A 25,219-nucleotide genomic window follows, 5' to 3' on the forward strand; every position below is an offset into this window, starting at 1 on the left:
GAATCTTTCTTTTGCTTTTATGCTATGTCTTTTTTCAATTTTTTTTCTTTTCTGTTTTGAGATATTCTTTGCTTTATTTAATGTTAATAAACATTAAATGTAAAAATAGATGGTTACTTTGGTGGGCCTTCTTTTTCGGTTTTTTGATTCATTTGGTGGGGACATTCTTCTTTTAAGGAAGAAAATGAGGGAAACCAAGGCTTGAACTCTATCGGCCCAAGCGTTAGATTTTGTTCAAGCCCAATCCACAATTGGAAACACAAAGACAAAAAAAATTGGCGCCAAATGCCGAAAATATGCCCGCCATTTACATAAATCCCTAACAAAATTTGACGTTTCACATTTCAACCCCAATCATCGTGAACATAGCCATCGAAATTGAGCCAACAGAACCTACAAGAAGAATTGGGATTCTATGGGTGACGATCAGCCAATAGATCAACCAACAGCCAACGGCAGTCGTCGCCGAGGCCGAGGCGCAGAGGCAGAGAAGCGCGCGGAAGCCCTAGAACGCCTGAAAGCCTTCCGTCAGGGAGAGCGTCGCTCTGCCGCCTCCGAACCTGCTTCCTACGTGAAGCTCGATGAGCCGATCATCGAGTATGTGGACAACGACCAGTACAAAGAGGTCCTGAACAAGCGCCGGAAAGAGGCCGCGGATTTCATCGAGGCCGACGAGGCAAACGGAGATTTCGGCTACCTCGACGATGGTGGCGAAGACGAATGGAGTCAGCCGGCTCATTATCTTTCGTCCGGTGATGACGAATCTGATGGCGAAAGATATTCGAGGGGAAAAAAGGTGAAAAAAAAGGAAAAAAGGGACAACAACAACAATAGTAACAGAGCAAGCAAAAGTAGCGCCGCATTATCGGCGGCGGCGGCAATGATGGGGAAACAGAGGGTTTCTTCGATGTTTACTTCATCGGCTTTTAATAAGAAGGGTAAAGAAACTGATAAGGTGAAATGCGAAAGCATCGTTGATGATGTGATCAAGCAGTTTGCCCCTGATGAATCTGATAGGGAACGCCGTAGGCGAGGGCAAATCAGTCATTTGGCTTCAGTTCGGCCCTCCAAAGTGGTTTCCACGGTAGTTCATCCCGTTAGGAGTGAAGATGAGTTAGTTAGGATAAATAAAGGTTTGGAGGAATTTGTCGAGGAGGATAAGTATCCTGAGAACAATGAAGGAGCAATTCTGGAATTTAATGACACCAAGGTTAAGGAAGTGGAGGCCGAGGTTGAGATGAAGGTGGAGGTGGTGGGGGAGAGGAAGGAGGAGAAGGAGGATAAGGAGGGAAGCGTGCATAAGTTGAATGCGAAAATTTCGGAGGAGAAGAAGGATGAGGCTTTGAGTGCAATGGCGGGGTGGAAGGCGGTGAAGAGTGAAGGGAATGGCAATCTGGGTGGTTCTGTGGAAGGGAACACTGGCTTTAGTGGTGAAGGACAGTCGGAGTTTGAGCTGGACATGGATAGTTCATTGCCTTTTTACATAATTGATGCTCACGAGGAGTTTTATGGGGCTAATATGGGTACTCTTTATCTGTTTGGGAAGGTAATTGGTATTCTTAATGATTTAATTGTAGCTCCTTTGAAGTAACTTTCATGGTGCTATGATTGGTTTTTGCTTTAAATTTGGATGTGAATGCTGTTTTCTATATTTGTATCATGATCTAAGAAATGCTATTGCTGGTCTGAAATGGCTAACTTAATTTAGGTCAAAGTTGGGAATGAATACCAAAGTTGCTGTGTCGTTGTAAAGAACATGCAGAGATGTGTTTATGCAATCCCAAATAATTCTGTATTTCACAATGATGAGATGGTGAAACTTGAGAAAGATGGGGAAGAGTCCAAGATTTCTTCTTCTGGTTTCCGAACAAAGCTTCATGTAAGTTGTTTTTAATCTTCATTTTTTCTTTTGGTGTTTTTACCTTTGTGGATTGTACTTGATGCTTCTCTCCAATTTTGTTCATCAAGGATGTGGCATCAGGATTGAAGAATGAAGTTGCAAAGCACTTGTTAAATCTTAATGTTTCAAGTTTTACCATGGCCCCGGTTAAGGTTTGCCAATTTAATCAATCTGACTCTTCTGATTTGATTATGTCCTGCTTACTCTTGTCCATTATTTCTCTTTTCTCCTCACGTTATTCTGATTCATCTTGTTGCTTTGGTTGTTAAATTGATGATCAAATTTCAGAGGCGATATGCTTTCGAGAGATCTGACATACCTGTTGGGGAGAATTATGTGCTCAAGATTAACTATCCATTCAAGGTTAATCACTAGAGCTGTGAATTGAAAATCATGGTTTCACTCTAGAGTTTATTTTTACATTTTTTTGTCATGCAAATTATGTATTGTTTAATTTAATAGAGTTTAGAGTCTAAAATGTCATTCTTTTTAAGTTGTCCATAAACCATGATTCCAATGTCACTAATAGATAAAGTAGTTACTTTTTCTATTGTTGATTGTTACCTTATGTTAAAAATTGTTTTTCGTCCTCATTTTTCCAGGATCCACCACTTCCAGCAGATCTGAAAGGAGAAACGTTCTGTGCTTTGCATGGGACTTGCAGCAGGTTTAAGTAGTTTGAACATTTCTTTTAAAAGGAAAAAAATGATACACTGCTGCAGAATGTATAATAATTTTGAATCGCTTTTGCCTGCGACTGTTGTTAAAATCTTTAATTCATGTGTGTTTGTATATCTATACAAAGATTTAGATTTAAAGGTACTGCATAACTCAACCACACCCATCCAGTTATCAGTTGATAGCAGGGTTACATACATAAGATCATACATAGATGCATGCAAATATGTCACTTTTTCAGTTAAAGGTTATTTGCCAATTTTATTGTCACATGTGTTTGGTAAATTATGCCAGGCTGCTTGGTGCACTTTAGCTCTTTTAAAGTTCAGGATGCTGTGCTTCTCAATCAGAAATTGTTGAAATCTTTAAAATGATCATTAGCTGGTTTGTTGTACTATGCCGTGTAAAATGCATGAACCTGGATTTCTAGAGATTCATATATAAGCCCCTTAGAAAATAAATGCTTCTATTTGGTAGAGGTTTCATTTGAGGAGGATTTGCATTCTTAACTTTCTAATGCGGTATTATGAGTTATCAGCCTTTTGAAAATTTTCCCAATTGTTGCAGCGTTATTCTAGCTTTTAGTTTTGCAAAGCCCTTTCTCACTTGCCATATGGGGAAAATGTTGAGTCAAGTTGATTACTTGGTATGAACTAGATTGATTGGCTGGCAATAATCTTATTCTTTTGTCTATGACAGGCAATGAAATTTAATAGCATCAAATTTGACTTGATTTTCTTGCAGAAGACATTCTTGATGAGTTTCTGTTAAATCTAAATATTTTTTCGAGGATTAGACAATGTAATAACATTTGGTTTTTTTACTAGAAAAATGAAAGGATTACTGACTGGTATCATCACTTGCAGTGCATTGGAGCTTTTCCTTGTTAAAAGGAAGGTGAAGGGGCCTTCTTGGCTGTCAGTTTCAAATTTTTCTACATGTTCGGCTTCTCAGAGGGTGAGGTTCTTGAACCTACGAATCTTGTGTGATTTGAGCTGATTCTATCAATTCTTTATAGTTTTTTCCAGTTCTTATGTTGACAGTTTGGTTAAACTCTGATAGATCAGCTGGTGCAAGTATGAGGTTATTATTGACTCGCCCAAAGATATTAGGATTTCATCTTCATCAAAGAGCACGACAGAAATTCCCCCTATTGTTGTTTCAGCTATAAATTTGAAGACTATCATCAACGGGAGGCTGAATATAAATGAAGTAGTCTCAGCATCCATTATCTGCTGTCGCAGAGCTAAGGTTAGTTGAAGAGGCTTTTTCTGGCTATATGCTATTTCATAGTGAATTTAGGCATGTTTTGTCAAGAATCTTTTTTAAATAGTCTTTGTTCATGTAATTTAGCCCATTTTCTTCCCAAGTCCAGTAAGCTGCTTGCAATTTTATTTCTGAAATAGATATAACAACAAACATTGCTTCCTACATATTATGGAGGTATATGGAACTTAGAAGAATTACTGCATTTTTAAGCTTAGCTGAGTCTTTTAGATGCTTTAATAATTGATTCACAGTCATAATTCAACATACTTTCAGGCTGGTCGGTTGTTTAGGCACCTATATATATGCAGCTTGATATTTATAGGCTTTAATTCCACATTCCTTTTAAGAAATCATCTTGTTTGCTTTAATAATTGATTCACAGTGTTTAGATGATAGCTTGCATAATTCAACCTACTTTCAGGCTGGTCAGTTGTTTAGGCACTATATATACGCTGCTTGATATTTATAGGCTTTAATTCCACATTCCTTTTAAGAAACCTTCTCGATTCCAAGTTGCAATAGTATGCTATCGTTGTTATACTCAAAGTTCTGTAATATTAGCTCAAGCATGGTATATGTTGGTTTAGATTTAGCTCACACAAGTTGCTGTTTTGACCTAGAATAATATATTATGTGCTGTTTGGGCTTGCAGATAGACACTCCTATGTTGGCTTCAGAATGGAAGAAGCCTGGTCTCCTCAGCCACTTTACTGTTGTCCGCAAACTTGATGGAGGCATTTTTCCAATGGGGTTTACCAAAGAGGTGACAGATAAAAACTCGAAAGCTGGATCAAATGTTTTAGTCTCTGAAAGCAGGTAAGTTATATGGTGTCTACCATCAAACTTTTTGATGTTGCCTCTAACATGATTTTAACCTTGAATATTTATATTTTAGTGGCTGTTGTTGAAGTATCTTTCCACACTATGTTGCAGTGAAAGAGCTTTATTAAATCGGCTGATGATTGAGTTATACAAGTTGGACAGTGATGTTCTTGTCGGACATAATATATCTGGGTTTGACCTGGATGTTCTCCTGCACAGAGCCCAGGTGGGGGATCTCCTCAAAGTGCTTTACTCTAAGAGTATTTGTAGGCTACTCTTGATTTACATCCTCAGCTGCTGACAAAAGATTATTGGCAGGCTGGTAGCAGGCGACAATCTGCTGCCCCTTTTGTGTATCAAAGCAAGAAGTTGGCATTCAATTCATAGCTTAATGCATTTGCTGATTTGCATAACTAATGCAATCTAGTTGGTGATATTGGATCACTATTAATCAATATGTCAATATACACATTAAAGTTTCTCTTATATACAATTCATTTTAAGCCGCCATTAAATTTCATTTTCTTGATGTTATAGTTAGCCTTCCTGCATTATCAAATGTTTAGATGGCAATAAGGGTATTTAGTTCTTTGATTTATATCCTCATCTTCTTCAAGTGTAAGCTGCCTCTGTGCCTAACAGATGTCCATATAATGAGTTGCCTCTAACCTGATTGTGCTAATAAATTGCTTTTATGCAGGCTTGCAAAGTACCAAGCAGTATGTGGTCCAAAATTGGCCGTCTGAAGCGTTCTATGATGCCCAAGTTAACAAAAGGAAGCACCATCTTCGGGTCTGGAGCAAGCCCAGGGATCATGTCATGCATTGCTGGTCGTCTTTTATGTGATACATATTTGTGTTCCCGTGACTTGTTAAAAGAGGTATTTCAATTGGTGCATTATGCCCTCAATGCAGTGTGTGAACTGTGCTTGTGGCAACCTTTGCTTATTAAACATGCAATTTTGGTTCTCAGGTTAGCTATTCTTTGACACAACTGTCAAAGACTCAGCTAAACAAAGACCGCAAGGAGATTGCTCCACACGATATTCCCAGAATGTTCCAAACATCTGAATTGCTCATGGAACTTGTAGGTTCTGAATACCATGTCTGGTACTATGATTTGGAGATTTTTTTTTTATAATGTTTGATTACATTTTGATTAGATGACATTCATGCGTACAAAGAACATTGCTAAACATGCAATAAGAAACGCAGCTGCATGATGATTGATCAATGTTTTCTCGCCATGATTTAATGCATTGCAAATGAAATAATAACTTGCATCTTCCTGGCTAAGAGCTTTTACTGGTTTCAATGATTATTTGTGCATTGTAACAAATTATGGTGGACCATATTATTGGAACTTAAGCATTATAATTCTTACAACTGAGAAATATTCACTGGTACAGGATGTAATGCTTTTAATTATATTTGTGATGTGTTCAGATTGAATATGGTGAGACTGATGCATGGTTATCTATGGAACTCATGTTTCATCTGAGTGTTCTTCCCCTTACTCGCCAGCTGACCAATATCAGTGGTAATCTTTGGGGAAAGACTCTCCAGGTGAGTTCTGCTTGGTTCTCCACATTCATTTGTCTCAATACCTGTTCATGGACTTGACATATGAGTGCATGTTCCTTTTCAGGGTGCTAGGGCACAAAGAGTAGAGTATCTTTTATTGCATGCATTTCATGCAAAAAAGTACATTGTCCCAGACAAGTCTTCATCTTACACAAAGGAAACAAAAGTTTCAAAAAAGAGAATAAATGACGGGGTTGGGGAGGGAAATGTAGATGAGGTGGATAACAATGATGTGAATTTTGATGAAACTCACAATGACCGCGGAAAAGGGAAAAAAGGTCCTGCGTATGCTGGTGGATTAGTTTTGGAGCCAAAAAGAGGTCTATATGACAAGTATGTGTTGCTCCTGGATTTCAACAGTCTCTACCCTTCCATTATTCAGGTTAATAATGTTTTCACAAGTCCCTTGATATCTCTTTCTATTAATATTCTGATTTGAATTTTACTCTCATTTTTGCTGTTTTTCAAGGTAATGGTGATATGTGCTTGCATATAGTCTTTTAATGAGTGCTAGCATCTAATCTGATTTTACAGGAATACAATATATGCTTCACAACAGTTGAAAGGTTTCCAGATGGATCAGTTCCTCGTTTGCCATCTAGTAAAACAACTGGAGTTCTACCTGAGGTAAAGATATCATGAATCCTTTTTTGCTAATTACATTTGAAAAATAGAATTCAGAAAATTGTTTTTGAAACTTAAATTCATACTCTGCATCTTTATTTGTCTTCTATTTGTCTGTAAAACTCTGCTTTAAATAAACACTCCTATAGTCTCAAGGTGTAATCCCCTTTAGAAATGCTCTAAGTTTAATTGCCTTTACATGATAGTCTTAACCTTTTGTTCTTGACTGCATTTTGTGTTTTGTGATAGTTTGTAATAAAAGGACACAGCAGAGAAATCAACATGTAATGCATATCTATCATCCATTTTTACTAATGGACAAAATTTTGAGAGAAGCCAAAATGGAAGGAGGTTTTTTTTTTTTTGGGTATCTTGAAAAGACAATACAGAACCTGCGAGGGAAGGAGTTTGGAGAAGTAATAATTTATTGTTTTGAAAATTTGCAAGTAGAAAAGGCTTTTATAAATCATGAGTGCGAGATTATTAGATTAGTTGGAACTAGTTACTGTTTTAGTGATGAATTAAATCAGGAAAAAGAAATTGTGAAATGGTGTCTTAAACTTATTAAAATCTGTGTATGATCACTGTTTGAAGTTCCATTGGCTCCTTTACATATGAAACTTTTCTCTAAAGGATGTGTGTGGTGCACTGTTTATTTACTTCCAATTCTTCATACATAAATTTAGGTAGATAATTTGTTTTACATACCCTTTTGTAGTTGCTGAAAAATTTGGTTCAGAGAAGGAGAATGGTAAAGTCATGGATGAAAAATGCATCTGGTATTAAGGTCCAGCAACTTGATATTCAGCAGCAGGCACTCAAGCTCACTGCAAATAGGTTTGTGTGTATATGAGTTAGTATTCCTATTGCTTTTGGGTTCATTTGTTTGAATAATGAAATAGTGGTGACCATCTCATTCTTAAACTTCACGATCCTTTAGTTGGATTCAAAGTCTTTATTATTTTATTGCCAAAAGCCTATTTTGCTGTAGTTGGAACTTTCAGTTTTGCTTCTTGTGATGTTTTACTGACAATTCTTGTTTGTAGTTTGATAGTACCACTCTTGTATATGACCTGATAATATTTGCCCTGCAGTATGTATGGATGCCTTGGGTTTTCTAATTCGAGATTTTACGCAAAGCCTCTTGCAGAGCTTATTACACAACAAGTAAGAGAGATGCATGTAGCATATGCAGAAATGTGAAGATCCATGTTTTAAAATTAGAATGATGCTGGCTTTTATATTGTTTATTTCCTTGTGATATGAGCCAAGTTACATTGCTGTTGTGCAGGGAAGGGAGATTCTTCAAAGCACTGTTGATCTTGTTCAGAATAATTTAAACTTGGAGGTATTCTCTTATGTGCCGATATTTAGGAGCTTTTGAATAGAATGGACTGATATCATATCCAATGTATTAAGCTCCTAAAGATGAGTAATTTTGCATGTGGCAGGTAATTTATGGAGACACCGATTCAATAATGGTTTACAGCGGACTAGATGATATTGCAAAAGCAAAAACAATTGCAGGAAAAGTCATCCAAGAGGTCAGTTTCTCATAATGTGCTTTACTTTCATTGGAGAATATTGTCTATGAATCTTGTAGTTCAAATACTTTTGTGTGGCTACCTCTTGCATACTAAAATAGATTAAATTCATAAGAGCTCCAGTTTTAATGTGCTGCAGTTGTAACATGATGCAAATAAGGTGTCTAGGGCTCGAAGTTTGATTATCAAAATTTGCTACAAGGGCTCATTTGTAACCAAAAACTATAATAGATAGGAGCAAAGTCCAACTGATTCCCTATTATTACTCTCTTGGAAAACATCCTATTGTCCTTTTCTTTCCTTTATAATTTGATGGTGGCCTCATTCAAAATTTCGCATTGCTCCTTTTGAAAGGTTTAGATTTACGTTGAGGTCTTTAGTGAGAATTGACATACACTACACAGCTGGTTTAATCTGCCAGCATGGGCACCGCTAGAGTAATCATTGTTGTTCTTTTCTCTTTTGTTTTCAACTTTTGTTTTGTGTTACTCTGCAAGATGTAACTTCTCCTCCTCTTGTGTCTAGGTAAATAAAAGGTATAAGTGTCTAGAAATTGATCTTGACGGTCTGTACAAGAGAATGCTGCTTCTGAAGAAGAAAAAGTATGCAGCTGTAAAGGTGCAGTTCAAGGATGGGACACCATATGAGGTAATTTTGAATACATTTCTCTAACTAATGTGGCTCTCAAAAAGATTGGAGATATAACCTTTTTGGTTCAGGTTATTGAACGCAAAGGTCTTGATATGGTTCGTCGTGACTGGAGCTTACTGTCTAAGGAATTGGGAGATTTCTGCCTTGGTCAAATCTTGTCTGGAGGGTATGTAATATTTTACTGTTTCTATATTTTAACTTGTCATCTTTATTTTATATCAAGCTGGAAGTCCAGGCACTAATCAGAACTGGGTTACTGAGCTATGCCGTCACTTTGGCTTGTATGTTCACAGGTCTTGTGAGGATGTTGTTGAGTCAATACATAACTCTCTCATGAAGGTAATTACCATCATCTATGCTGTTCTTTTGGTTGGATTTGGAAATGGGTAGAAAGTCTTAGCCCCTAGGGATCTTTCACCAGTACAAAGGTTTCAAGGGGCTACTGCTTTTGCTTTAGTGCATCTGAACTTTGGAAGGTGAAAGAAATTGCACACTTATTCTGCAATTATATGATTGACTTGCTCTGCTTGTAATGGAGAAGTTGCTGACTATCAACATTGTATGTTTAACAGTCACAGGAAGAAATGAGGAATGGACAAGTAGCACTTGAGAAATACATCATCACAAAAACATTGACTAAACCACCTGAAGCCTATCCTGATGCCAAAAATCAACCGCACGTTCAGGTGATTTCAATTGCCAGTAGTTGGTCTTGCATGCTTTATAGCTTTATCTTATGTGATTTGACCTACTATTTATGTATCCCATTCCACTGATATTGCTTGAACTGATTTCTAGGTGGCTCTGAGATTGAAGCAAAGTGGTTATTCTACTGGTTGCTCAGCTGGTGATACAATTCCATACATAATTTGCTGTGAACAGGTATCTTTATCACTGAACTTTTTTTTTATAAAATCACATCTGAACTTTGAGCACAGGATACCTTCACACTTTGATGTTATATTCATCTCAATCTGAGTTTTGTTTTTTCCATTTTCTTCTGTCATTTTTGGGATAGGGGACTAGTTTGAGTAATTCGGCAGGGATTGCTCATCGTGCCAGGCATCCTGATGAGTTGATAAAAGATGAGGGGAAATGGATGATCGACATTGATTACTACTTGTCACAGCAGATCCATCCAGTGGTATCCCGTTTATGTGCTTCAATTCAAGGAACAAGCCCAGAGCGGTTGGCTGATTGTTTAGGACTTGACCCATCCAAGGTAATACCTTCAGGCCAGTCTGGATTTGAATGTAAATCTATGTTCTTTCTTGCATACGCTTACTCTACCAATAATGTTCTTATTTATTGTTTTCTTCCAGTTTCAAAGTAAATCAAGTGAAGCAGTCAGCAATGACCCAGTTAGTTCGTTCTTGTTTGCTGTAGATGATAATGAGAGGTAACTATTTTATTGTGTCCAAGTACTAGGCTATATGAACATAATCGATGCATTTCTCCCATGAAAAGAAAGGGTGTTAAGGCATGTGGTGGATTGTGTTGCAGATATCAGGGTTGTGAGCCATTGACCTTGTCATGTCCAAGCTGTTCAGGTACTTTTGACTGCCCTGCTGTATTTAGTTCCGTTTGTATGTTAACTGGTGAGAAGCCAACAAAGCTGCAACAAGAGGAATCTACCTGCAATTTTTGGCTCAAGCTGCGCTGCCCTAAATGTCCTGCCGAAGGTGATCTCGGTAGAATATCTCCTGGAATGATAGCAAACCAGGTATTTATAAAGTTTTTCTTCCCCCTTTTGATAACCATGTAGTGCTAAAATGGCCTATGATTCTCTAATCAAAGTATATTTGCCATCTCCTTTAAAGGCCTTTGCCTGTCTGTTTGTGCATGTAAACCGTTGTTTGAAAATTCAATATTACTTGCAAATATTGATAGTAGAGGTAATCTACTTAAATTCGGTATATATGCTAAGATGTGTGCTTTGCCCTGTCTGTTAGGTCAAAAGGCAAGTGGATGGGTTTATTTCAAGGTACTACAAGGGCTTAATGATGGTAATCTGTCTCTTGCAAAATACTTGGTATACAACTTAAAAAGCTTGGGTTTATTAGCAATTATTAAATCTGATAACGTTTTCACTTTTGCTTTCAGTGTGACGATGAAACTTGCAAGCACACAACTCGAAGTCTGAACCTGCAGTTGGTTGGTGATTCTGAGAAAGGAACAGTTTGTCCAAACTATCCCCGCTGCAACGGGCGTCTTGTGAGAAAGGTTTCATGACGATCTCTCCGAACCTAATGCATTTTTATTCTTCTTCTAGCATATTTGTTATTTACCTGAGTAATTTTTCCTCTTATATAGTACACTGAAGCAGATCTATACAAGCAACTTTCATATTTCTGTCATCTCTTGGATACCACAAGCTGCATAGAAAAGGTTTTTATATTTTGCTGTTTTATTTATTGTTATAAATTGGCCAACAGTGAAAAGCTGTTGTTGTCGTGATCGGTATTGAACTGATTGATCTTGGTGTTGTTGCAGATGGAGACCAGTGCGAGGATACCGCTAGAGAAAGAGTTAGCCAAAGTTCGGCCACTGGTTGATTTGGCTGCATCTACAGTTCAAAGAATTCGAGACCGATGTGCCTTTGGTTGGGTGCGGATGATTGACCTCATTATCGCAGTTTGAATCACGTCTAGGTTCTTTTTTTATTATTCTAATTCTGCCCGTACATATTTATGAACATAGGGATCATCGGCTGACGAAATGTAAGTGGCAAAACTAAGTCCTATTTTTTATTTTTGTAAATTTCACTTATTTGGGTGCTGATCAAGAGCTGGTCATGGGTCAAGTTGGGCCTGCAGGTGGATTTTGGGTCCAACTTAAGGTCGGCCTAAGCCATCTAAACTCGGCCCACAGAATACCTCAGCTTCAATGACCAAATCCAAAAGATAATCAAATTTAAACGAGACCTTGGAGGGAGAAAGATCAATTATTCATTTTATTAAGCATAGAGAAAAATAATGGATTATTAGGGTTAAAGGTAGACAACAATCTGATGCATTAAAGACTGAAGAAGCTCCTCCAACTCCATTGGAATCATTACTTGTTTCTTGCAATTTGTACACTTTCCCATGTCAATTATCTCCGGTTCTCACTGCAGCTCCCCGACAGGCGCCTCGTTGAGCCACAGGAAGTGGATGAAATCATACAGTTTTGCACTTACACTCACCTGTTTGGTGTTAAGAAAATACTTTTATACCAGCAACAAGGTTGACCCCCCACAAAAAATAAAAGGAATATCTGGAAGAAGGTTAGCCTGCAATACCTTGTATGGTGTCGGGTTTAATCTCCTGATGTGATCAGGCCTCATTTGCTCAAGCTGTTTGATGCAATGGTCCCTAATGTCCTTGAGAGCTGGTAACTCTTCTCTAACTTTATCTTCAAGAGGGGATAAAAAGTTTATTTCAGGAAATGTGAATAAACATATTGCTGACAGGCCTCTCTTATGTTCAACAGTAAATTACTCAAATTCAATCCTAAATATGGAGCCTAAGACTGGAAGTGATTCAATATTTAACGTGGCAAGGCAACAGAGATATACTGTTTCAAATGGATTCTTCATGTTCAGCAGAGGTTTGAGACTACTGAATTAATTGGTTCAGCTCCTTGATAGGAGTTGAATTATACTCTTCCATGGTGATTAATTAAAAAATGGATTATTCTTAGTTCCTACCTGACTTCCCATGCCAGTAACACTTCAGAAGCATTTCCACACGCTGTGGTACCACATATGCTCTTTTGGATTCATTAAAAGGGTGACGGCATAGAATACGTTCTCCCACCTGCAAATTTGAAAATAGAGAAAATGAGGTCATTAGGCCTAATCATCCATGGATTTAAGTCTATATTGTTGTGGTGCATGCCGCTACTAATGGGAGGTGACATAACAGAGAAATGTCAAAGAAGATTAGGTCGGAATCAAAATGATTGAACCAGTAGCTTTAATGATCAATTTTTTATACCCCACAAGTACACTATGAAGTCAACAACTTAAGCATGTATTTAAGTAAAAAGAACAAAAACTCACAGTATCTTTCTATGTTGAATTCTCAGGTTTCTAAAGTTAAAACTAAATCCAAAACTGGCAGCAAAAATCTCTCTGTTCATATGCTCTTAACTACACATCTTACGATACTACAAATGAAAAAGGATGAGAATGTTGGTAACGAATCACTGAAAAGCTTTGCAGCCTACACAAGAAGAGTTATGTGAACTATAAGTTAATACCTTTGGACATGGTTCATTTTCCCCTGTCATTATGTCCACCAGGGAATATCCTTCCTTGCCATATAATCTGTAACATCGTTTCTTGCATGGTATAGAGACCTAGCATTCAAAAATATAAATAAATAAAAGAAGATGAGAGAAGAGATAAGGAAATGCATTATGACAAGAAAGCAAGCTGCTGAAACTTCTTGGCAGCCAGGTCAAACCTTAGACACATCCTCCGACAGCTTGATGCGTGGCTGATTATTGATCTCAACAAGCTTGAAAACACAACCTAAAGCTGCTTGAGCATAGCAAGTGACCAGATAGGTTCCTATCCCAAAACAATCCACCTCGTGACCCTACAGAGAAAAAGGTTTGATCCCTCATGAGTTGATGTGTACAAGAGTAAATCATGCACCATATTGGGGGCACTGTCATCCTGATACAGGCCCTTAAGGAGTCAAGTAAATTATTCAAAAAAACTTTAGTTTAGCTGGACTACCTGCTTGTTTAGTGCGTCCAAAGTTTCCTCATTCAAATCATTACTAGCAGTAATGCTCATCTTTCCAAAACCAGGAACCCCAAATTCTTTCTCAATTGTATGAAAGATCTTGCGGGCTTCGCTAGATAAGTATGCTAGATCACCAGAGTCCAGTCTAATGCCAACTGCTTTGTACCTGCATAAACACGAAGTCAAAACGTAAATTCAATTTCTCTCTACCCATCAGACAAAGAATACAACTGATACAATCATTCAGCTTGACAATGTAAATTCGTGTTTGAAAGGCATCAGAACAATTGACAAAAAATTAATAAACTGAACATAGGCACAGATAAAATAACCAATGGGAGAAAACAGGAATTATTATAACCCAATTTTCTGCAAGGGAGGAATTGTTCTTATAGGAAAAGAAACTTCTATATGTATAAGCCTTTGAGACATACCCCAAGTCACGAAGTGCCAAAGCAACTGCACAAAAGTTGGGGACTCCACTCCGCATTACCTGGTAAAATGGATGTAGAAACAGAAATTTTAGTGCTGATATATGTTAAGACAAACTAGACTACATCAAATTTGACTTAAAGCTAAAATTCATGGAAGGTGCACTTACATCATATGTATCTACAAGAGCAAGAAAGTTGTTCGGGAACGCCAAGGCATATGACATGAAAGCTGCTAATTCACTCTGATTGGTCTCACCAAAAATGCCACTCAGTGGTTTTGACCACTACAAAAGTATGCACCAATGAGATAACTTAAGGCAGGTGAAGCAACAAGCAATCAACTAGCAGCAATATTACAGAGAAGAGAACAGGAAACAAAAAACATTGATCTCTCTCTCAACCAAATTCGTTATATATTATACTCTAAAGAGTTTCAAAGGAATAAACATTTAGTCTGCCATTCCTCCCACCGATTTCTAGAGTATGGACATAAAGGCAAAAATTGAAGCACCTTTCAAATCTATCTATATATATGGATGCACTTTGGAATTTGAGAACTAAATGAACTAAATGCTGCAATAAATGCTTTGCACTTTCTATCATGAACCTTTGTTTTTTTAATGGGTTTTGAGGTTGTGGGCTTTTGGATCTGATATATTGCAATTGTGAGCCACTGGGATTCTTGTGAGAAAAAAAATGTATGCTTCTAATAGAAAATTTTGATGAACTTGCTCATGAAGCATAGTTGGGTTTTGGTTAACATTTGACAAAAATAAAAGGGTAGCCTAGTCATCTCTAGCTAGACATGGAAAATACATAAAAATATTTTAAGAAGAAGTTAAAGGACCATTCACAACACCTGTATTTTGCTTAACCATGACTGAACAAGACTGACAAAGTCCTCACAAGTACTTGAACCATCAGAGCTACACAGGGATCTGTCTAGGATCTCATCAGGGCTCTGCAAATTAGAAATTGAACAACCTCATTTTCAAAGAAGCACATTAAACTACAATCAAGACATCATAATATGCGATGCATGAAATGATAACCCATAAGACAATGGTCAAGAGATTTGGGGACAGAAAACCGATAGAAAATAGTAAGCAATTTATCAGTGTCAAATCCAACCCAGTCTCCAAACAGTTCATTTTATGTTGCATGGACCATATTCACAAAAGAGACCAGAAACCACCAACAAAAAAAAGTGTCAATCAAATACCAATTTAGATATAAACACCAAGCACATTATTGGAAACTAATAACTACTAGTCATTAAAAGCTATATACAGATAAAAACTTTAACTGCCACTCAAATCTTGCAGTCACTTCATCCATTTCATACATATATACATAGGTATGACCTCACATTTATTAATATGCCATTAATGTCATCAACAGAAACAAATTTATAGACTATCATACTGGTATAAACTATAGTACATGCCAGTAGTGAGCATACATGCAGAAACTATGCATTAAAATCTTAAGTTAATTGCTATAGATCTTAAAATTTCCCGCAAAATACTGACCATAAATGAGCTAACAAAAGCATGGGAATGTGTCCCACGAAGAGGTATCCCGAATAACCTCCCTGCTGCAACATTGCTGAAAATACAAGGCATAAAAACAGAAACAAACCAAACAAAACATTAGCTTAGATCAAGAATCTACATCAGTGAAGATTTTAAAAAGGAACATAACCTCTGAATAGCTACAAGATCATGCACAAATACAGAACAAATATTAACTTTACTTCATTCCATCACTTGAGAAACTTGATATACGAAACCACAAAACCAGCGTACTAAAGGCTACAAATATTTCAGCAAATCACCTTGTAGCATCAAAACCTCCCATATAGCAATACTTTGAAGCCCCTATAGCGCCATCAGGTCCCTGCAATTAACATGAATGGAAATCTTTCACAGAGAGAAACTCAAATATTAACACTTCAAATAAGAAAACAAAAAAAAAATTCATTAACCTGAGCCCGTCGAAGCCCAAACTCAAGCAACATTTTAGAGTTTCCAGCAACAAGTCTATGTCTAGCAGCATTTGTAGCCACTAAGGATGCAAAATTTACAAGATTCAGAACTGGAGTCTCCAGCAATTGAACCACCTAAAACGAAAAATTTAGATACCAGGAAAAATTAAGATGTAAAACAAAGGAGCCGAAAACTGGTTCTAAACTGATGTGGCAAAAGCATTAGTTAGATGGTACTCACAGCGACTGGCCCTTCAACTCTAAGCAGGGGTACCTTTGGGAAAACAACTGTTCCCTCTGAAATAGCATACACTTCGACATCAGAACAGTCAATTTCTCTTAGATAACTGAAAAAACCCTCCTGTCATTAGCAGAAACAACGAATAAGTTAACCATCCAATATACAGGCACGGTTCACAAAAGAAACAAACTACAACCAGACTATTATCACTTGAATCATCCCCAAAGTAGTTTGCTTTACCTCACATGAACCAGGCAAGCTTTTACGGATGAAGGAGATCTCTTCCTCAGTTAACTTGAAATTAGCAATGAGCTTTATGCATTCTTCCAAACCAGCAAACACAGTAAATTCACCACCAAATGGATTCTTCCGAAAATATAGATCGAACCTGAAAGCATGTTATAAAACGACAGGTTCAGCCGAAACTTAAAACATTCGACTTTCACAATGGAAAAACATCCCATTTTTCATTTTTCATTTCTGAAAAATAACATGTAACTAAATGAAATCAGTTGAATAACTAACTTTCCGAATTTCGGAAACCTGATGTTTTCCAGTAACTAAAATAAACTTAAACTTCAAATAATAAATAAATTAAATAAAAAATTCTACTGAAAACTAGAAAATGTAACTAACTAACCAACTAACTAACTAGCAACAAAGCTCTATTTTTCAATCCGATTCTTCGGTAACCAATCAGAGCATTAGATTAGAAAGCGAGGAAAAAGAAAAGAAAATTATTCACAATGAAATGAAATTAAAAAAGAATAATTTGAGAGTTACACGGCTCGGTCGTTGTGTTTGCCGGCTTTCCAATAAGCGTAAGCCATGGTGAACTGATAAAGATCGGTTAGAAGAGGAGTGACCATCGGGTTCGTCGGTCCGTCCATGACCCGACCCGCGTTCTCACTCGCCCCGTTCGCTTCCGTCTCCATTATCACTCTTCCCTGGCCTCTTCACTCTTTAGAAAATGCAATCCGTTAATGACTCCTCACTTCGAAACCCGCGTGCTTTATATATAGATGAGGAAACTGGAAAACAAGCGTGTAGCTCACGAACATTAAAAGGAAAAAAATAAAAAGAAAAAGGAAAGTTGGAGAGATCGTTAGAAGAAATTGAAAGCGTTATTGCTTTTTGAGAGAGAAAAAAAAAATTAAATGATTTGAGTTTAATCTAAAACTAGAAAATAGCAAAACGTAGAGTAGATTTTGGGGTTCGGTAGCTTAGTCAGCCTTTGAAGGGCGGGACGTGTATAAGCCGGAAAGTGTTCCCGGTCTAGGTTTGTTAATTAGCCTCGGCTTTTTTCGTGGACCATATATTTTTCCACCAATTTTTTTATGTTATTTTTTCATTTTTTCTATTTTCTAGTTATGGATGGTATTTCATTTTATCATTTTCATTTTTTTTTTAAATTTTGATAATAAATAATTTTTTTTATCCAAATTAATAAATCATTAATAGAATTCAAACTCATTCATTATAATAAAAGTTTTAAATTGGAATCTTAAAACTAAAATGATAAATTTATTTTGAAAAACTTTTGTTTGTGTTTATAGTCGTGGTCATAGTCGTAGTCACGTGCATTCCTCCCTCCCGTCAAACACTCTTTATCTAATGTCAAGCAATCCCATCAACCACGGCTTTGTAAACCATTTTAGAGTAAAATGGTGCAACATGTGAACCATGCCTTTGATTCCTAATTCCCATATGATATTAGGCTTGGGTTTGAACCAAATTCACTCAATTACATTCCAATCTTAGCAACTTTTTCATTTGGTAAGTCAAGGTAGTGGATTCTATCTTTAGATTTTACCTTTTGGGTTTTCTTAAGCAAGGCTTTTTTACCAAAAAGAGACATGACATTTCATTCTTTTTTTTTTTTTTCCATCCTAAAAAGGATTTGACGTTTGTGATTGTCTTATGGTTGTAAACAAATATGCTTGCTAGCAAATATAGACAAAATATTATTATAATTATTATAAGTCTAGATTTAAAATTTCAAAACTAAAGGACTAAAATATTACATTGGGAAACAATAGGAATATGCCCCAAAAAAAATTGGATACGCCGACCGAATATGGTACAAGGCTTTCGCATTTGGACACAACACGTAATGACACGAACTATGATATTTTTCTCTTCTTTTCTTGTCCAAAATCTAATTTCTTCCTAAATCAATTAATATTCTGATAAGAGAGTCATTATCTTCATTGTTTTAGTAATATAAATTGACTATGTGTATTTTCAAACAAAGAAGCTTAAAAAAAAATTAGATTTTCCCTTTTAGTAATGCAAAAAATACTTTGGAATATACTTACATGTTAGTTCTAATTAACTAATTCCAGTTTATTGGTGATATTATTTGTTAGTACTATATATTATATATGATTTAAATCAATGTCGCTTTGCACTTGTTCAGGTTACAAAAATTTCCTCCGCTAATGTAGAAAAAGCACGTCCAAGCAGAGCTGGCACCAAGTTAGAGGAAGCGTCCAATTCGGCGGCTGGTGACCGTGGGAGACCTGGCCTGTCATTTCATTATCTTAATATATACTGATTTACGGCACTGATTTGCTTTTATAGTTTTGTCATTATTAATGTTGCCATAATCTTTGTTATTGCTGTTATCATCATGATTAGAATTATTATTTCTAGCATAAATGGGAGCTCGTCCACGACTTCATTCCTATCAGGATCCGATGTTAGCAAAGATATAATGTATTTGATTCATCATCTTTAGATAGAATGATAAATTTAAACATTATCTTAATTTTTGAGTTCGACCATGAGCTGTCTTGTAGACAAAAATGCAAATAAAGATATTGGATTTCACCGAATTCCACATTGAAATTTGCTATGGGTTCTTGTGAAGAAATGACAAACATTGAAGGTAGAAATTGTTCAGAACTAAGCCATATTATGATAGATGATTAAAGCATGCCATGTGCCAATATTTAGTTCAAGAACTATGAATTACAATCAGTTTATGAGGTTTTTCAGGTAAATTACATACGAGTAAACAAGAAAATTATGATGGAAAATTATCGGAAAAGTAAGTGGCAGATGCTACATTTACCAAAGAAAAGGGAAAAGAAAGAGTCTACTTCAGTGATCCCGAACAGCTGAGACTATTGCTGTGTTTCTGCTCAACTGCTGCTGGATGTTTTTAAGAGGCAGGTCATTCTGCTCAACTGCTGCTAAAATGTTTTATAAGAGGCAGGTCCAAGACACCACCTTCACTATGGAGGCTTTGTGAGAAATACAAAGGAGCCACAAAACCTGACGGTAGTCATTGCTACACTAAATCCAAAAGGATATTAGAGCAGCATCAGTTTAGCGACTTATTCAGAAATTCGGTTTTTCTATCTTAATGTCATCACTGGAGTCACTTCTTCCCGCTTGCCTGTTAAAGTTTTACATTAAATGACACGGAAATTACATTGTGGAATGATTTTCATGTGTGTGGAAACAGGGAGGGAGGAAAGGAGGGGAGGATTAATTCTTAATCAGGAAAGCCGATTTACCTGGTCAGGTGCGGAGCAAGTACAAGGTCATGTTCCAGAACACTGTTTGGTTGGTCTCTTCCCTTCATGCTTGCATCAAGAGAACTGCTTTCCTTTAGATCAGATTCTCGTGTATCAAAGGGAAGTGAAACTGTACTTGTAGCCCCTGAACCAAATTCTGTTGACAGATGAACGTGTGTCAGAATTTCTCTACCATCATTCTCGACAGAGGGATTGGCATGGAAAATGGTATATGAAGCAGAAGCCTCAAGGCTTTTGCCATTTGATCAAGTAAGTATACTATTTTAACCATTTCAGACTACCTGATGTATTGGACTTCAATTGATGATGTGGCAGAATGTCTTCCCTGCAAATATCCTTCACAATCCCTTATATGTAAGATGACTGGTAAGGATTATTCCCCAAACTCTTTATGCATTGTTGCTCATATGACTTACCTGAGTTGGTGTGAGGAGCTGGAAAGGCCCAAACGGGGCCTGGATTGATTCCAAACTGAATGAAGTTTCTGAAGTAATTATGTTTGACATGTTGGGTACCAATGCATGGTTTGAGGAACTGCATTGGTTGGGTAGATCAAAAACAATCTGTGCTGAGGGTTCTTGATTTGCTGGCGCTGTGCCTGAGGCATTCATTGGTAGAGATCCATTGTCCTCCCCAAAGTCAATTCTTGTTTGGGGAAGTTGGATTGGTTGCAAAACTCCAGGCAAGCACATGGGATGCAAGCTTAATCCATTTCTCATTGTTAGCATCTGACGTTTGAAACACGAGGTAAACAAATCAGAAGCAAACTTTTTCTCTCATTGTTTCACTCGTATTTCTGTTTGTTATTAGCAATTCCGCATAGATGATAACAGGATAGATCAAGGCTACAAAACAAAGATCCTGCAGTATATATAACTGAGGTCCACAGAGCCTTTATGATTGAAATTTGACTAAACTAAAGCTATTTATATGTAATATAAAGCTTAAATGCAGTCATATTCCTATGACGTGCTAACCTTATCTTACAACTGAAGAAAAAAGTAGATATTGAAAACCTCAAAAGACAATTCCCTTCCACCTTTTCTCTGATATAATTTGGGCCATGGATTTCTCATTGCTTCTTGTAATATTGTTTGAAACTAGCTTCAATTTCCTATTCCTGAGTCATTTTTAAAGTCAAATTTTACATTTGGCAGCACCTCTAAAACAAGTTTTCAGTGGAATTCTAGCAGCACAATGGGACACTCTGTAATCCTATCATCTTCCCTCAATGTTGTTAGTGGATTAGTTAGGCAATTCTTTATGAATGTCAAAGAGCATAATAGACACCCAATTAAGTTTCTTAAAGTTCAGTGTTTTGTTGCTTGTGGATGCCAAATTTCTCTAGACGCACCAGTCTACAATCAAGTTAAGAGTTTTTAACTTAATCATCAACAAGCTAGACTTATTCTTCTGAACATGTTTCACACCAAACCAAAATATGGCAATTTTCAGCTGACTCTAAGACTCACTCAGGTAAGAATCGTGTAATTCTGACGGATTAGAAGGGTTCCTTAATTGGCCCAGCCAGATGCAGTAGCATACAGGCCGAAAAAACCTATCGAGCAAAATAAAATAAAATAAATAAAGGACAAGTAATAAACTAATACTCCATGCAAAATTCTATCTACATCTCCAAAATCCTCATCACTAGAGAGAGCGGATTCACCAAGCATTAACACACCTGAACTTGAAGCTGAAGCTGCTTCAAGTACTCAATTGCTTCATCCAGCATCGAAGCCTTATCTGTCTGCTATGATGGAAAATTCAATCACACAATACCTTAACCAAATTAGTAATGCCACAAAATAGAAGTGATCAAACAAAAATGGGAGATGAATCTAAAAATGAATTACCTTGTTAGAATTTGGAATCAGGTTTTGCAATGCTTTCATTTTCTCATTAATCCTACTCCTCCTCCTCTGCATAAATCAAAATCCACAAAGAAACAACCAAACAAATCAAATCAATGCTGCCCCACTGTTATAGATTTAAAACAAAACCACAATAAAAAAAAAATACAAACCTTTTCAGACAAATTATGAACCTCTGCAGCTCTACTTCTCTTTGAGGAACTACGAGGTGGAGCTGGCTTTGATGGTGCCTCATCTACCAATGCTTCAAGTCCCTCCTGCTTATGACAACTTTCAAACTATCAAAAAAAAGAAAAACAATTTGCTCAATTTGAATTGTTAAAAAAAGAGGACAAATCCAATTATTATAAAAAATTATATTTTGCTACAAAGAAAAGCATAGAATTTTCTAAGAAAATGAAAATTTCACATTCAAAAAGAGAATCTTGATCATTATTTGTTTCTTCATGTAATCAAATTTTTTCAACGGCATGTAACTCTTTTTGTGAAGATCTTAACCATTGTCTCAGCAACCATACTGATTAAAACAAAGAACAAAAAACCCAAGACCGAATACTTACCTCACTTTCACAGTCATACTCTTCAGCGTCATTAATCTCACCAGCAACTCCAACCAAACCCGACCCTCCACTCCCTCTCCCACAAGAATCAACGGTCAAGATCATCCCTTGCTTCGCTTCACCACCAGCTGGTGCCGGTGACCGTGACAACCGTCGTGGATTCTCAGTTGGACCCTCCAAATAGGCCATCCCAGAGGACGGAGAAGAAGAATGAACTAGAATTTGATGAAGAAGATTGGATATATCATCTGATGCAGAAGATAAACACTTCCCATTATTACTATTGTTATCATTAGTAGTAGTGTAATTATTGTTATAATGAAACATGTTAACGTTATTGTTATCTCCCATTTTTAGCTTCTCTTTTTCAGTTTAAAATGTTTTTTCTTTTCATGTTTTTCGGTTACCGTCTCTTCTGTTTTGGCATTCGGTTTCTTGTACAAAAACAACAGGGAAGCTATTTATTGTGGGCGGGGGAGTTTTACTGAGAAAATAAGGGGAAAAATAAAAAGAAAGAAAAAGGCGATGGTGAAATGTGGTAAAGTGACTGCCGGTGGGGATACTGAGTTTTTTACGGCAAATGATTGGGCTGTCAAACTACAATAGTGACATGTCAAGGTGAGACTAGAGAAATTTTTTACTACAGTGTCAGATGAACTCCCACTCACGGGGCGCACGTGCGGAGCATTAAATCATGGCTTGGTCCTTTAATTACTCAATTGATCAATAATTAATCACACTTCATAATCCGTACAAGCCAATTCTTTTCCCTTTCTTTTTCTTTTTACAACTCTTTTGCGTTTTTTTGTGTGTGTTCCGTACATAATTTAGATCTCCTGTCCTAAATCTGTCCCAACAACAACTTCTCTTTGTTTAATTAAAGGTAGTTTATTAGGATAAGCAAAAAGGTTTTAGCTAAATTAGTCTCTAAGCGTCAATTGATGATACCAAGTACTTGTTGCAATTTGAAAGAAGAAATGAAAGGGAAAGAGGAAACATGTTCTTGGCTGGTAAAGCCAAAACAAGCCTGAGCCAACTCTCCAAATGAGGTCATCTTTGTAAGCCAGTGATTGCCAGCTGTGATGACTGCATCAACATTTTGATTCAAAATCAGACAAGTCTCAAATGATGGAAAGTACAGCCCCATTTTTTTTCCTTTCTCCTCTCTTGTCCTGTAGTCACCTTTTCCTTGTCTTCTCTTATCATAACGTTGGACAATGACTTGCAACCTCTCTTGTAAATGTTTATAAATCTTAATTACACCCAAAAACATTTAAATTTAAAATACTTTTTTTTATATGTCTTGGATTAATGGACATGATAAAGTGATAAAACGACTGCTGAAAGGAGCTGGATTGCTTTATTGCTTGGCTGGTTCAGATTCTCTTGCAATTGATACCTTGGAATTTGTTAGAGAGTTTGAGTAGTCATAGATTTGCAGGCTTTCAGGACGTAATCGGTTAATCCCAATGTACTTGCATGGTTCTTTTGCTCAGTTCTCAGTTTCAAGCTGCTAGGTTTTTAGTCACACCACTCACTTCTCACAGACACTGACACAAGCTAAAGAGAGAAAAAGAAAACACAAACTAAACCAGCATTGCTGCTAGTTCAAAATCTCTCATTTATTACTATTATCTTGATGTGTAGTTGATTAGTTGTTGCATGAATTTCACCAGTTTGACAAAGAGGGTTTCCAATGGTTTTCTCCGTTCCCAATGCCTGGAAAACTGATTTCTGGCGCAAGTTGGCAAGTTGGTTGCTATTTGGTTAGGCTTAGGCAATTTCGTTCCTTCCAGGATAGAGCTAGACTCCTGTCTACCTAGCCCTCCTGGATCTGACTCCTATGATCATCTGCTGTCATCCTTAGAGGCCTAGGTATTGTTCTCTTGTAATTTTCACTTTTCACTCCTCTCGCACCATGTCTCCAGAGATGTGCTTTATCTGCTAATTTGAGGCTAATTAATCTCATAATCTAATCATATTTGACATACTTGACAAATAATATTCGTTGTGCAGAGTTTATTTGCATCTCAGTTAATGAAAGTGGAAGTAATGATACCATTTATACATGGTAATGGTGGGTGCTAATATTCATGTAACCAAGTACTTTCTTGGGTGCAGGAGTGAAAAAATAGAAAGGTTGCTTGAAAGTTTGAAACAACATAACGTGCAGCGGAGATGGGTTGTGGGGCAGAATAATGATAATAATAATAAAGAAAAAGTTAAAAGTGTTTAAAGTTTAAACTAAAAAAAAAAAAAAAACCCAGACCTGTTCGCAGTTAGCCATGTAAGTGTGTAACTGAAGGTTGGAGACTCTTCAACCCCCCCGGGTCTCTGTCTTTTGTTCTTAATGTTGTATTAATATAGTCTTACAATTCAAAGTTTGATCAGAGGATCAGAGCACTCCCAATCTGTCCCTTTCACTGTCTCGTCCGACCAAACGTCACCTTAACCAGGACCACTAATTATTTTTTTCCCCAAATATTTTTCAATATCTTCCACCAGCCTTTTTTACTTGTCTTCTAACGTGTCGTACTCCCATTCGTCAAATAGATCGCGTATCTAACCCCTCCTGAGTCTACTACCCTACATGCGGGACCACCAGAGTATCTCCGTCTCCATCATCGACGTCTACATTGAAGGATCAAAAAACATCCAGACACGGCAAGTCAATACTGGACGATCATTATATCTATATTGAAGTGGGGTCCATGGAGGGTTGGATGTGGACGTGTCAAGTGGATTGGGTGACTATGCATAGGGATGTGAATT

General features: G+C 36.9%; 3 protein-coding genes across 7 annotated transcripts; 1 reads left to right on the top strand and 2 right to left on the bottom strand.

Annotated features, from left to right (window-relative positions):
* Positions 1 to 319: 319 nt before the first annotated feature.
* ICU2 (DNA-directed DNA polymerase) lies at positions 320 to 12,009 on the top strand. Of its 2 annotated transcripts, XM_007047236.3 has the most exons (30): positions 322 to 1,546; positions 1,709 to 1,879; positions 1,969 to 2,052; positions 2,189 to 2,263; positions 2,503 to 2,567; positions 3,445 to 3,535; positions 3,641 to 3,829; positions 4,500 to 4,663; positions 4,781 to 4,895; positions 5,370 to 5,549; positions 5,642 to 5,755; positions 6,115 to 6,234; positions 6,317 to 6,634; positions 6,787 to 6,879; positions 7,595 to 7,713; positions 7,971 to 8,043; positions 8,168 to 8,224; positions 8,328 to 8,420; positions 8,946 to 9,068; positions 9,140 to 9,237; positions 9,365 to 9,410; positions 9,644 to 9,757; positions 9,870 to 9,953; positions 10,090 to 10,293; positions 10,394 to 10,470; positions 10,575 to 10,794; positions 11,024 to 11,077; positions 11,175 to 11,294; positions 11,385 to 11,459; positions 11,565 to 12,009. In XM_007047236.3, the coding sequence occupies exons 1-30, from the start codon at positions 416 to 418 to the stop codon at positions 11,709 to 11,711; spliced, it is 4,614 nt and encodes a 1,537-aa protein (XP_007047298.3). In that variant the 5' UTR covers positions 322 to 415; the 3' UTR covers positions 11,712 to 12,009. The 2 variants fall into 2 exon arrangements, 1 of the variants encoding a protein (XP_007047298.3); XR_001928534.2 differs by lacking the exon at positions 11,565 to 12,009 and having other exon boundaries at positions 320 to 1,546; positions 11,024 to 11,055.
* Positions 11,997 to 17,725, bottom strand: NAPRT2 (nicotinate phosphoribosyltransferase 2). Its single transcript, XM_007047241.3, has 15 exons — positions 17,252 to 17,725; positions 16,709 to 16,856; positions 16,469 to 16,588; positions 16,228 to 16,362; positions 16,078 to 16,139; positions 15,773 to 15,848; positions 15,100 to 15,201; positions 14,408 to 14,524; positions 14,241 to 14,299; positions 13,798 to 13,972; positions 13,520 to 13,654; positions 13,314 to 13,412; positions 12,760 to 12,868; positions 12,352 to 12,464; positions 11,997 to 12,255 (listed from the first exon to the last, which is right to left on the bottom strand). The coding sequence occupies exons 1-15, from the start codon at positions 17,401 to 17,403 to the stop codon at positions 12,178 to 12,180; spliced, it is 1,680 nt and encodes a 559-aa protein (XP_007047303.1). The 5' UTR covers positions 17,404 to 17,725; the 3' UTR covers positions 11,997 to 12,177.
* Positions 17,726 to 19,365: 1,640 nt separating this feature from the next.
* Positions 19,366 to 22,918, bottom strand: ALC (basic helix-loop-helix (bHLH) DNA-binding superfamily protein). 4 transcript variants are annotated; one of them, XM_007047244.3, is made up of 8 exons: positions 22,448 to 22,918; positions 22,040 to 22,144; positions 21,870 to 21,935; positions 21,698 to 21,763; positions 20,430 to 20,741; positions 20,295 to 20,349; positions 19,993 to 20,149; positions 19,366 to 19,871 (listed from the first exon to the last, which is right to left on the bottom strand). In XM_007047244.3, exons 1-8 carry the CDS (start codon positions 22,796 to 22,798, stop codon positions 19,814 to 19,816), a joined length of 1,170 nt encoding a protein of 389 aa, XP_007047306.3. In that variant the 5' UTR covers positions 22,799 to 22,918; the 3' UTR covers positions 19,366 to 19,813. The 4 variants fall into 4 exon arrangements, with proteins under 4 accessions (XP_007047306.3, XP_088659975.1, XP_017982070.2 ...); XM_088803849.1 differs by having other exon boundaries at positions 21,698 to 21,766; XM_018126581.2 differs by having other exon boundaries at positions 22,040 to 22,165.
* Positions 22,919 to 25,219: the final 2,301 nt, after the last annotated feature.

Source organism: Theobroma cacao, chromosome 1, assembly GCF_053813885.1.
Source record: "Theobroma cacao isolate CCN51 chromosome 1, ASM5381388v1, whole genome shotgun sequence".
Lineage (NCBI taxonomy): Eukaryota > Viridiplantae > Streptophyta > Magnoliopsida > Malvales > Malvaceae > Theobroma > Theobroma cacao.